Raw genomic sequence first — 14,113 nt, 5'->3', positions numbered from 1 at the left:
GATTATTGGCCAGGCTGGCACAGTGAACTAACTCAGCACCCAAGGAAGATTAATAAGGTGGCACTGTCAGGGAAGCATCAGACTGCTCACTGCAAACCCACCCACCTCTACTTGGGACAAAGATGAGGCTACACGCTTCTGGAAGCCCTGCGTCTTGTCACTATGCGTCCGAATCGCCTCAATGACAGCGGGTTTGGGGATTGGTGTTAAGAAGACGAAGACAAGTGTATTATTGAGAGAACTCGTCTTCTGCCGTCCATGCATCATAGAAACATGCTTGAATATGTTTCATTTGGAATAAACCCCTGCATGTAGTAATTGGGACCCTTGTAACAACACATTTTCCCTTACTCTGGTACATACCCTGTGTTGTTTCTCTACGTCAGGATATGCCTTTCTCTTGCTCTGAGCATAGAAGCCTTACTTTGCCCTACAAGATAATTACACGTTGTTACATGTAGTTGATATAAAGGAAATACATATTGCTTGCTGTACCAGGAAACTCACCTCCATCTGCGTGTCTTCTGATGTTATGGGCTGCCTTCCCAGTCTACCTGCTGCACTTTGCTTTTCAGAGTCTCCAGATAATTGCTTTTGTATCTTGTCTTGGTAGCTTATTTGTCATCAACAGGACATAAAGGCTTTAGCAGGATCGCTGCATCTCGGCCACACTAGCACTCCTCAAGTGGCCTTTTAATGTAACATTTAAAATATCTCTGAGTGGCTTCTCCATTGACTGTTGTTCTGGCATACACTCTCAGGACGATGTTCTTCTGGTGCAATGTCAGCTCTTAATTTGCATGGAAACAGAAGGATTTCTACTTACATTGCGGTAGAGTGTCCCTGGTGGCTTTGAATACCTTTTTTGGCTTTGCATATGCTCCCTACTTCACCTTCAGGGAGCTGAGTCCGTTTTTGCTTCCACAGCATGCATTCTGAAACCAAGAGGAAGTCAAGAGAAAATGACTGTGGCTTCCTTTCGATATTCAAGCTTAATTACCAGAAATATGCTTTGAAGATGAAGTATTTAGTCACTCAAAACAACACATACCTTTAGAGGAGGAGGGCGGTCATGGTTAGCCCATGTTTTACATCTTTGGAAGAGGTGTTGAAATTTCATAGTACTAAGCTGTGGTGGGGGCCTTCTACTCCTCGACCCCCAAAACCCCTGTCTTCAGAGCCCCCTTCATACATTTTTGGAAGATGAACAATATCAGTCCCAAAGGGTAGGGGAAACAGGCACTTTCAACATAAGCTCTATCGGTCATAGAATAAATCAGTGAATATCAATTTTAAACTATCCATATACATATTGATACATTTGTGTGTGTACTGCAGTCTGATGAAGACCAGCCTTTTGGTCTGAAGGAGTACAAAGTACTTCAAAAAGTTCATGGAAAAGAGTCCATTATCTTTTCATTCCATTTTTACACAAACTTTCGAGGTGTCCTCATGTAAACTTTCTGCATAGCCTTTGAAACAGAGGTCACACTTCTTGGGGAAATTAACCAGATTTCTGTTTATGTTAACCAAAAAATGGAAAGGGGGCTTTCTTCATGTCTATGAATGAGGAAAGAGTATTTATAGCTCAGATTTCATAAAATGGGATACTAGGTAGCCACTGAGATAGTGCATATTGCTTATTAAAATGGAAAGGCCCACAATATTAAGTGAGAATAAGCCTACAAGATAGACATATTATCTCATTTTTATGTCAGTTGTTTACATTTTTTTAAAGTCAGGAAATATATAAACCAAGAAGATTCTCAAAGAGATATTAAAAATATTTCTTATTTTCTATACCTTTAAGGTTTGCCAGATATTTTTTGTGTGAATATGCTTCATTTATGTATGTCATGGGAACAAACCCCCAACCAAATTTGCTGCCATCAGTGGATTCTGACCTATTTTCATCTAGGATAGTGATGGGAAACCCATTTTTCTACCAAGGATCATTTGGATTTTTATAACATCATTTGCTTCATGGGCCATATGGTCAAACATTTAATTCAGTACCCCTAAGAGGAGCCCTGTGTATGGAATGGGTTACGTATTAGGCTGCTAACTACAAGGCCAGCAGTTTCAAAATCACCTTGCTGCTCCTGGGAAGTCAAAGGAGGCTTTCTACTCTCGTAAAGAGTTATAGTCTTGGTAATAGTTCTACTGTGTCCTATACAGTGAACCCTCGTTTATCGCGGTTAATCGGTTCTAGCCCCTACCGTGATAAATGAAATTCCGCGAAGTAGGATTCCTTGTCACGATGCGCTTTGCTTCCTTGTTGAAAGTGGAAGTAGCCGTAGCACGGATGTTTTTTTCCTCTTTACGGATGGAGCGAACGGAAGACTCATTCAAGTCGAAATGGCGTGCAACCTCCACGATTTTCTTGCCATCTTTGATCATATCCAAAAGTTTTACCTTTTCCTGGATGGTGAGCATCTTCCTCTGGCGCTTATTTTTATTGTCAGAAGGCTTAGAATAAGCAGCTCGTTTAGGAGCCATCATAGGGCTTAGATAAAATTTCTTAAAAATCGCAAACAATTACAGTACACTGTACAAAAGCAAAAATGCATCTGATACGTACCTCCGATACATAGCGATGCAGACAGAAGCGTGTACTGTCCAGGCATCAATATAGGAGGGGACTTCAGAAAGTTTGTAGGAAAAATTACATTGTCTTTTAATTCTATGTGTCCATGAAACTTGTGAAACTCCCTGGCAGGGATTGCTCTCACCGCATGTACATTTGGACAGAAGCCGACCATACATGTACCCATAGCCCTATCAAGTTTTAGTTTACTTTTTAAAGCAAAAGCACGTCTCCTTTGGTTTATTATTTCACCCTAATGGTTTCAAAGGCCACAGACTGATACTTGAAGCACTGGCTCTGTGCGCTAATTCTCAGGGCTTGGTCTGGTGGGCAGGCTGGCGGTAGGTAGCAGCTGCTTCAGTCCTGGGCATTAGCATTATGAGGAAGCTTGGAATAGTATGAACACTGCTAAAATCTGACACATATACATGACAGGACCGCTTGCTGCTGGAGAAAAGAATGTTGGCAGACATAATTGAGGCAAGGTGGACCCTAACCTTCAATTTATAAAAAATATGCAATATCCATGAAGTGCAATAAAATGAGGTATATCTACATTTACACACACATATGTATGCATATATGTATATGTTCTTATTTCTCAACTTTAGACAACCCTAGAATAAAATATGCATACACATGAGAAGGAGAAAAAGCAATATCAAGGCCATTAATACATATATCAAATCCTTTCAACTACTGGTATTTACAAAACTGCCTCCCTGAGAAGCCCATCAACATTCTGCTGTGATGCAAAATCCTCGATTTTTGCTGTTTCTTCCGTGCACTAAGTAGAGCTGCTCTGAAGGATAGTTGATCTATGGGTTAGGTAATCCTGCCCACAAGTCCATGAAGTAGTATGACAATTCATGCTACAACACGTGTTCACAGACAATAGAAAAAATTAAAACTGAGACACATAGACCACCATCTGACCCTGATCTTGCTCCTAAATAAGATGTGGAGCAAGACAGTCTACAATTTCCAACAAACCTTCTGATCTGTAAGCTGTAGACAAGCTAGTCTCTTACTCATCAGGTTAATAGTAATTCATACACTGAAATGTTTCTGGAATTTTGAGTCTTCGACTGCCTTTCCAAATGTTGATTTTTAGATAAGGGAGAAAGCAAAGACCACCAACATAGCTATTCATGAGGATGAAGAACATTGATTTTTGGTATAAATATAAAAGTAACGGCCTTCACCTCTGGACTCAATTCCTTCACAAAACAGCTGTCCCCAAGTTGATTCTGAGGCACAATGACCCTCTAGGACAGGAGAACTGACACGCAGATTTCCAAGGCAGAAATCTTTATAGGACCAGACTGCCACTGGTTTCTTCCACAGAGCGGCTGAGGGATTTGATCTGCCAACCTTTCAGACAGTAGCTGAGCACTGAACTACTGTGCTACCAGGGCTCCTAAGTACGCGCCTTACCCCATCCTAAGTCCTATCTCTTGGCTTGTCATAAAATATTGGTCACATTTGGCATTTGTATGCTGCGATGCTTGCTGCAAAAAGAAAAAAAAAGTCTAAAATACTACACAGCTTCAGATTTTTCTATAATGCAGAATTTGGGGCTGGGGGTTGGGGGGGGGCGTTATACAGATAGATCTCACAGCTCAACTCACTGCCATCATGTCGATTTAGCCTCAGAGTGGCCCTGAGCGGAGGGTAGATTTACTCCTTTGGGCTTCCCAGACTGAGACTCTGGACAGGGGTAGAAAGCCTCTTCTTTCTTGCTCGGAGCAGCTGGTCATTTCAAACTGCCGGCCTCTTCGGTGTCGTCAAATGGCTGTTTTGTCATGCCCATCCACAAAAACAAAAAGAAGTCACACGGAGTGGGGTTAGGTGAGTAAGGTGTGTGGTGCAAGAGAGGCATGCTGTTTTTTGCCCAAAACGGGTGCACTGAGATGGCTGCTTGAGCAGGTGCATTATCATGGCAAAACCAGTCCCATCTGCCAAGAATCAGGCTTTTTTTTTTTTTCACACAGTGTAACACAATCTTTCCAAAACCTCTAAATAGAAAGAATGATTAACAGTCTGACCTGGTGGAATGAACTCCAAATATACTACAAGTAGCATTTGGACTGTTTAGGAAGTTGACAGATGTCCAGAATGAGGTTTGTCATCAATCGACATGTCACCTTTTATGAAATGAGAAAATCACTCATACACTTGAGTTTTTCCCATAGCGCTGTCCTTGCAAGCTGTGTTCAACATCACAACAGTTTCTGCTGCATTTTTCTCAGGCAGGAAACAAAATTTCACAGCCCCACGCTGTTGTCATAAATCGGCCGTCACCAAAAATAAGAGGATCCAACTCAAGTACTCCTTCAATGCAAGAACACTTTTTTCTTATTAAACTGGCATTCCATGACAGGAATGCTGAAGACAAAGCAGGTGCATAAGCAAATGTGGTGCAGAAAGCTGATGGTGCCCAGCTATCAAAAGATAGAGCGTCTGGGGTCTGAAGGCTTGAAGGTAAACAAGCGGCTTTCTAGCTCAGAAGCAACAAAGCCCATATAGAAGAAGCACACCAGTCTGTGTGATCATGAGGTGTCAGTGGGATCAGGTATCAGGCATCAAAGAAAAAAAAATATCATTGTGAACGAGGGGGAGTGCGGAGTGGGGACCCAAAGCCCATCTGTAGGCAACTGGACATCCCCTTACAGAAGAGTCACGGGGAAGAGACGGGCCAGTCAGGGTGCAGTGTAGCAACGATGAAACATACTACTTTCCTCTAGGTCTTTAATGCTTCCTCCTTCCCCATCCCACTATCATAATCCCAATTCTACATTGCAAATCTGGCTAGACCAGAGGATGTACACCAGTACATATAGGAACTGAAAACACAGGGAATCCAGGACAGATGAACACCTCAGGACCAGTGGTGAGAGTGGTGATACCAGGAGGGTGGAGGGTAGGTGGGGTAGAAAGGGGGAACCAATTACAAGAATCTACATATAACCCCCTCCTTGGGGGATAAACAACAGAAAAGTGGGTGAAGTGAGACACTGGACAGTATAAGATAAGACAAAATAATAATAATTTGTAAATTATCAAGGGTTCATGAGGGAGTGGGGAGCCGGGAGGGAAGGGGGAAATGAGCTGATACCAAGAGCTCAAGTAGAAAGCAAATGTTTTGAGAATGATGATGGCAACAAATGTACAAATGTGCTTGACATGATGTGTGCATGGATTGTGATCAGAGTTGTACGAGCCCCCAGTAACATGATTAAAAAAAAAACAAAAACCACATGATCAAATGTTACTTGTAAAGAACCTTAAAAAAAAAAAAAAAGGTTCCAGTGAAACTTTTTTACTAAAATATTCACTGTGATCTGAGGGAACCTTCCCAGGCGACCCCACTGGGTGCACTAACTCAGAGTGAGTTGCTTTATGCTTCCCCGGTGGAAAAGATGCATGATACAAAAGCTCTGCTCTGCCGAGTGCAGTTCCGGTTTGGGGAGGGTACCCCCTCATTAGATCACATCGGCATTCAAAAATAGTCCTTAAGATATGTCTGTCTTAACTAATAATACGAAGTAATGTCTTACACGTTTTCTTTTCATGAAATAATTATAACACATTGAGATTTGGTTTTTAGCTGAAATTCAGCCAATAAGTTTGGCTTAATGTGGTACTGTGTGTATGGTGTTTCACCCAAACCATTTTAAAGTACACTGTGATGTATATAAGGAGGCCTGGTGGTGCTGTGGGTTAAGTATCGTGCTGCTAAACACAAGGTCGGCATTTCAAACCCACCAGCCACTCCATGGGAGAAAAATGAGGTTGTTTGCTCCCATAAAGATTATTACAAACTCGGAATCTCTAAGGAGCAGTTTGACTCTGCCCTATGAGGGTGCAAGGAGACAGAACAGACTCCACAGCGGTGCCTTGACTTAGTTTGGGGATGTTTCTGGGCACTGTTTCCCTCTGTACACCAGGCCACTGGGAGTCAGAGGGGCTACCTCAGAGGCACCTAGCAATTCTCTGCTAAGAAAAAGGAAATACTGTTGTGTTTTGCAAGAAAGACAAATGCTGTTGTCCTGATTTCTGTGTGAAGTGGCTGTTGTGTGGTGTTCTGTAATGCAGTCTCCTGAGAACTGCTGTTTACCCTCTCCAAGGCCAAGGAGCAAACTTTATTATCTGTGGGACTCATAATGTTATGCTGTTGAATCTATTTCCAGCTCAGTGAGACAGTCCTGGCGGCGTAGTGGTTACTTGTTGGGCTGCTAACCACAAGGTCAGCAGTTCAAAACATGGGCTTTCTATTCCCAAAAAGAGTTACAGTCTCGAAAACTCACTGAGGCAGTTCAACCTTAACTCATAGGGGCACAATGAGTCAGCTTTGACTCGATGGCAGTGAGTTTGGTTTGGGTCTGGTGACCCCACATGACAGAGTAGAACTTCTCAACACAGTTGGTTTCGTAGCTACAATTCTTATGGGAACACCACCCCAGGAAGCAGATCACCAGGCCTTTCTCTTACAGAACCGCTGATAGGTTCGAACCACCAACCTTTGTCTTAATAGCCAGGCACATAACCTTTGCACCGCAGGAACAACTTGTAAGACTCCTTCAGGCGGTGGAAGAACCTGGTGTCATCTCTTCAGGGATTTAAGTGTGACCTAAAGCCAGAAAATATAAGGGTACAGTTGGTGTACGGTGAATTCGTATAAATTCTCTGGTGTAAATTGGGAGTTGTCCCAATCTAGTTCTGTACAATGAAAACTATTCCATTGGTAGATTTGCTGCTTTATGATGTATTCACCACTCATCTTTACCCGTTATGTTAATATTTCAATTATGGAATGACACACTGCCTGAGATATATCTGTGGAGACCATTCTCAGCCTGATCTAGTGCCCCCCAAAAGGGGGGGATTTGCTGGGAACCCAGCTTGCTTTACATGCCAGGGTGAATGCAGAGAACCACTTGGACTGGATGATGAAATTGTGCGAGTACTATAGCAAACATTCTACCAGTTTCTTGAGTGATAACAGCTCTATGGGTCTTGCCTCAGGAAAGGCTTGTCTCTGTGCCCCTCTCCTATCCAATTAGCTGTGTGTCAGTCAGATTTGTTACACCATTCTGTGTTAGTCTGGGTAGACTAGAGAAACAAATTCATAGACACTCATGTATATAAGAAAGAGCTTCATATATAAGAGCAATTGAATATTGAGAAAACATCCCAGCCCAGTCCAAATCAAGTCCATAAGCCCAATATTAGCCCATATGTCCAATACCAATCTATAAAGTCCTCTTCAGACTCACAAAGCACATGCAACGATGCCAAATGCAGGAAGATCAAAGGCCAGTGGGTGGAAGGTCTTGTGGATCCAATAGCGGTATAAGCATCTCAGTGCTGTCAGGAGTCTCCACGTGGCTCCTCCGGCTCCAGAGCTCTACTGTAGCTCTATGTGTCTTGTCAACAGAAATGTCTCACAAGGAGTGAGCATGTGTCCCGCCTCCAATGAGCTATTAATCTCCTTAGCACCTCCACGTGAGGTCTCAAGCTACGACCTGATTGACAGGCTAACCTCTACCCCTTCACTCCCAAGTCTCAAATTGACAACAGATTATATAACTACTAAAATCTCAGATCCAGTTTTGCTGTTTACTTTCTTTATAGAAAGAGGCATTTTGCTGGGACAAGGCTACATATTTGTACAATTTTTTTAAAAGTTATAAATGATAGCTGTAGAATATATTAGTAGTGTTTCTTGGAGCCATACAATTAAATAAACCTGCAAACTCAAACCATGCATTGTTATTTTTAGCCCCTGATAATCTGCCATACCATGGGCCACGTGGAGTAACTATTAGAGAATGAACCATCTTTAAAAAAAAACACCCAAAAACCTGTAACCTTTTCCTGTGTTCTTTTCTTATTGATTTGCTTTTGCCAGGCATATTTACTCAGAGACACCTATGATAGCTAGAAAGGAAAAGAAGAGATAACATCAAATAAAAATAATGACCCCAGATGTTTTGTTCTCCTCAGGCTGAAAGGAACTGTAATTGCATCTCCCTCAACTGGCTAACCTGCAATCATTTTGGAAAGGAATGGGGTATAGTTCTATCTGATGATATCCCCACCTAATGAATTCTAGTAGATTTTTCCTTACTTTGGAACTATTAAAGACCATCAAAAGCATGATCAATTTTACAGACTTATAGAACATAATGCAATTTTACCTTACCTATTTTCTGTTAAAATTTTAGTTGTGTTGACCTAAATTTAGGTTGAATTTAATTAATGTAATAGGATTTATTCTGAGATTCCAAGAACATTTTTTCAAGTACATCTAAAAAGGCAAACTGATTATAAAGAATATAGGATTGATTCATTAAGAATACATAGAAAAAGCCCATTAGTGACCTACTCATTAGTGACCCAATATGAAAACAGTGGAACCATAGAGTAGTACCAACCGTTGATGTACTAAGCTGGAAGGTTAGCAATATAAGGACACCCCATAGATTCTTGAGAAGACCGGCTGGTGGATCTACCCCTAAGAAAATCAGCCACTGAAAATCCTTGGGACACAATTCGACTCAGCTAGACATGGGGTCGCCATGGGTCAGAGTGGATCCAACAGTAACTGCTTTAGCTCTTTTATTGTCTTTCTAGATGCCCTTCATGGCAAAACCAGCGAAGCAAATGAGTTTTCATGCCACCAAAGAGAATGTTTTGTCTAATAGAGTGTACGAAAAGAGAGGGCATGCTTGCTTTGTACTGACGTCTCCAATGTGTGTGTATTTTGTTTCCACCCTCCCAGGTATGAGAAAGTGCCGGTCATCCTGGTTGGCAACAAAGTGGACCTAGAGAGTGAGAGAGAAGTCTCCTCCAATGAAGGTCGGGCCCTGGCTGAGGAGTGGGGCTGCCCCTTCATGGAAACGTCTGCTAAGAGTAAAACCATGGTGGATGAACTTTTTGCAGAAATTGTGAGGCAAATGAACTACGCTGCACAGCCTGACAAAGATGACCCATGCTGTTCTGCATGTAACATACAGTAGCATTCAAATGTGGCTATCCTGACTGGGATTTGCTCAGTAGTATAGGTCATGAGAACCACGGAGTTCACAGGGGACATACATGGTGAATCTACAGTGACATAGCCTACCCCCTTCTTCGGAATTGAACGTCTCTGAGTAACATTTGGGTTCAGTCGCTACCGTGTTCATCATTATCCTCAGTCTCCGTCAGGCACCTGCAACTTGAAGGCAGAGCCGATTGATCTACAGGGTGATCGCATTCAAAAGCATAGATTGTGTTGCCTCGGGGTTGACAGAAGCAACTATTGCATACATTGAACATAATCTTGAGCGAGAAACCAGGAGAAATCCCATGACAGTTGACAGTTAAAATATTTTGTCTTCTTTAAATAATAATAATAATGAGAAATATTTTCCTACGTGGGTACTGAATTTCAGGAATTAGGATCGTGCTTCTAAACCATGCATTCCTTCAAGTAAGACGATAAGAGCTAACCTAGCAACAACATTACAGGGAAGGAGTCTTTGCTCAGTTGCCATTTCTGCTTTTCAAAAGTTGTGCTTAATTGTAAGCGTGATCTTCCTAACGCACTCCAGCATCAGTGTGTGATAGAGAGGGAGAACCAGTCCAGGTTGTGTACAAGTACAACATGGAGTCTCCACAAGGGTTTGACCCGATTAAAAGCCCACACCTATCCTCACCAAGCAGGGAAGGTCTTTATTACCTTGCTGAGCAAGAAGGAAGCAACTGTGAAGAAAAGAAATTGCCTCGCCTTACTAACAAGCATCTAGTGGAGTGACTAGTACCATCATGTAAGGAAAATGAAGCCATGTTGCATCCAGATATTCCTGTTTGCAGAAACCTCACAGGACAATGCAAATACCTTGCATTATTATGTTTGTTCAAGCAGCCAGCTCCCCCTTGCCTGGTTATGGAATGATCCTTAGCTAATGTGCTTTCAAAACCGAGTTTGCTATAGCAGGGCTTGAATACAAGGCCTTTTAAGAATTGAGTAACCACGTGAAATAATTTGGCCTTAAAAGTAGAAACATAAATTACAGAGCGAAAGGTGAAGGGCCAAAAAAATAAATACATAAAAGCCTTTTATCATTAATTTTCCTGGAGAGTTACTTAAAGGTTTTCTTAAAGCAATTTTGCCCTGATTACTGAAGTAGCAAATAAAGGTAGAGTGAATATTTTGTTTTGAAAAGGTGCACCAGCTCTGACAGTTTTTCTTAGCTGACTAATTAGCCATTTGCATGACTAATGGCACAGCAAATACCTATTCATACGTTTTTACAATCCAGTGTAGAAGGGTTTTCAACTGCTGGAGCTTGAGAGATGATCCTGAGCCGGCCCTCTGGGGATACATTTGGCCTTCAGAACTGCAATCACACTGAGCCTGCAATCCTCACACTCCCCCACATTCCGTGTCGGTGTTACAGTCTTGTGCAAGTCACTCTGGTCTTCTGTGTGTCACTGGGAGAAGTGTGTTTGTGAGCACATGTGTGTCTATTGTTGCTAGGAATTTGGCACAAGTCAAAGATGACTGCTTCTTCTGAATGTCTGTACTGCGGACTACAGTGTAGCTAAAAACATTTTCTTTTCAACTAGTTAAGGATTTTTAAAAAATCATATTATTGGGGGCTCTGACGGCTCTTATCACCATCCATCCATCCATCCATTGTGTCAAGCACATTTGTACATATGTTGTCATCATCATTTTCGAAATATTTTCTTTCTACTTGAGCCCTTGGTATCAGCTCATTCCCCCACCCCCCCATAAACCCTCCATAATTTATCTTTTTTTTTTTTCATGTCTTAACACCAACTGCTGTCTCCTTTCACCCACTCTTCATCCCCCTGGGGGGGTGAGGTTATATGTCAATCATTTTGATTGGTTCCTCCTCTTTCCCCCCACCTTTCCCCTCCCCTCGTGGTATCACTACTCTTATTATTGGTCCTGAGGGGTTTATCTGTCCTTGATTTTTTTTAATATATGTATACATTATTGCCATCATTCGTAGCTGCCCAAGTGTTCAGTAGCCAGTGTTAAGCTTAGAGAACAGAAAAATATGTGGTAACTTAGGCTTTTCCTTGGATGTGAAATCTCAAGAGATGGAGTGGTCAGACCAGTCTGTGGTTCTCAGAACTCACTGGATTGTGACTACATCACATTTTGCAACAGAACGTTTCTGAGTCTCCGTTAGGAAGCACCTTGTTTATAGCTTGAAAACCAGTCGGCCAAGGTTACTGACACAGAGTTTGTGGTCTAAAAGTTTGATTTGACTCGGCCATGTAGAGAAAGCAACGATTCAAGAAGTGTCTATCGAAGAAAAGAATCGTGATTAGTGAATCGGTTGCATTTGGAAGCCTCCAGTTTCTGTGCATGATGCTGTGTCCTAGACGTCCAGATGCAACAGCAATTTCTGACACCTAAGGCTGCAGCTAATCATCGTACGAAGGCTCTGAGGTGTGACATTGTGGGATGACGTGGGCTAATGTGATGAGTTCGGTAAAACCGTAATTCAGAGTGCCATGGAGAACAAAGCACTGCTTCTCTGCCCCAGCCTCATAGCCTATGCTGCAGCCTGTGCATCAGTCCCTCTCACTGAGGATCGTCCTCTTTTTTAATGACCTCCTTTACCCAACAGGATCTCCTTCTCCAGGGACTGGTCTTTCCTGTCAGCATGTGCCAAGCGCACTAGACCAAGGCTTGTCATCCTCCCTTCTAAGGAACATTCTGGCTGTACTTCCAACACATTTTTTTTGGTGGGGGTGGGGGGGGTATTTATTTATTTATTTAAAAAAATTATTATTTTTTTTTTAAACATTTTATTAGGGGCTCATACAACGGTTATCCCAATCCATACACCCATCAATTGTGTAAAGCGCATTTGTACATCGTTTCTCAAAACATTTTCTCTCCACTTAAACCCCCGACATTAGGTCCTCATTTTTCCCTCCCTCCCCGCTCCCCCGTCCCTCATGAGCCCTTGATAGTTTATAAATGGGTATTTTGACATATCTTGCCCTGTCCGACGTCTCCCTTCACCCACTTTTCGGTTGTCTGTCCCCCAGGGAGGAGGTCACACACAGTTCCATGTAATCGGTTCCCTCTTTCCTACCCACTCTCCCTTTACCCTCCCTGTTTTGCCACTCACACCACTGGTCCTGTAGGGCTCATCCGCCCTGGATTCCCTGTATTTTCAGTTCCTATCTGTACCAGCGTACCTCCTCTGGTCTAGCCAGACTTGCAAGGTCGAATTTGAGTCATGGTAGTGGGAGCGGGGAGGAAACATTTAGGAACTCGAGGAAAGCTGTATTTCTCATCTTTGTTCATTTTCTGGTAGCCCATGGTATGCTTCATACTCTTTGCCAGCTAAAACCATACTTCAAAGGCGTTAAACTTAAGAGGACGGTCTTCCTGAGTCATTATCTCGCTTTCACATGCATGTGGGATCATTAAGCATACCGTGGCTGGGTCAGGTTTATCTTCGTCCTCGAAGTGACACCTCTGCTTTTGACCACTTTTTAAGATGTCTTTTGCAGCAGATTTGCACAGTGCTTGATTTCTCGACTGCTGCTTCAATGGGGGTTGATTGTGGATGCAAGGAAAACGAAATCCTTGACTTCAGTCTTTTCTCCACTTTGATGTTGCTCATTTGGGTGCTATACATACATTAAAGGACATGCAGAAATAGGAAGGTTTGCCAAAGGGCAATGTACAAAAGATTATCAAAAAGTTCATATTTTACCGAAAAATCGTCTAGATGAGAACAATAACGTGGACTTCTGTTAGAGAAGTGTGCACAGGGACTGATTTGGCAGTAAGGAGATCAGTGTTTCCACATAGCCCTGCAACCTTCGAGGCAAAGAATCACAAAGCATTCAGCGCGTGTAAATCCTCTTGTGCTTTTTTAACTCACCTTGAGTGAATGAGATGTGCTTGTTGAGATGTGAACTTAACAAAAAGCTTCAGAACAGGAAGATGACCTCTGTTGGCACATGAAATAATAGTGTCTACAGAAGAAAGCTAGTAACCTTTGGCCATGATTTATTTTATGCCCTGATCAGACTATCAGACTAGCAACTATCTACGTGGAAAAATTTCTAACATGCCTTAAAAAAAAAAAAAAAAGTATTGTTTGATCCAAAGACCCACTTTTCCTTTAGCTATTGTGATCAGGTTCTGTTCTTCTGTGTGGTTTTTTATTCTTTTCACTTTTATAGAAAGGCAACTTTTTTTTCTTTTGCATTTTGTCCTTTGGAAGTGGCAACTTTGGGATTCTTTTAAGCTGTGACAGTGATGGTAACTGATGCTGTTCAACTCTGTTCCCCTCCTAGAAAACACGCCAGCATCGGATCAAAAGTATTCCATAAGATCTTTCTTAAAACGATTGAAAGGTGCTTCGAGGACTCTCTCCTTCCATATGTAGAATTAGGCAGGGACTCTGGAGTCCGGTGGCTCAGTTGCTATCACTTTTCTGGGGTAAAACTACTGATTTTGCTTTTCTACAG

At 42.2% G+C, this 14,113-nt stretch overlaps 1 protein-coding gene across 1 annotated transcript in view; it reads left to right on the top strand.

The window, feature by feature from the left end:
* The window catches only part of RAP2A (RAP2A, member of RAS oncogene family), a 58,351-nt gene extending 47,096 nt beyond the window's left edge, over positions 1–11,255 (top strand). Inside the window, exon 2 of the mRNA XM_004714047.2 lies at positions 9,375–11,255. Coding sequence (XP_004714104.1) covers positions 9,375–9,612 — 238 coding nt within the window. The 3' untranslated portion in view covers positions 9,613–11,255. The remainder of the gene's footprint in view (positions 1–9,374) is intronic.
* Positions 11,256–14,113: the final 2,858 nt, after the last annotated feature.

Source organism: Echinops telfairi, unplaced genomic scaffold (genome assembly GCF_000313985.2).
Source record: "Echinops telfairi isolate 266 unplaced genomic scaffold, ASM31398v2 ScPeMD7_24;HRSCAF=84, whole genome shotgun sequence".
Lineage (NCBI taxonomy): Eukaryota > Metazoa > Chordata > Mammalia > Afrosoricida > Tenrecidae > Echinops > Echinops telfairi.
This window is presented reverse-complemented; position numbering and strand designations above follow the sequence as displayed.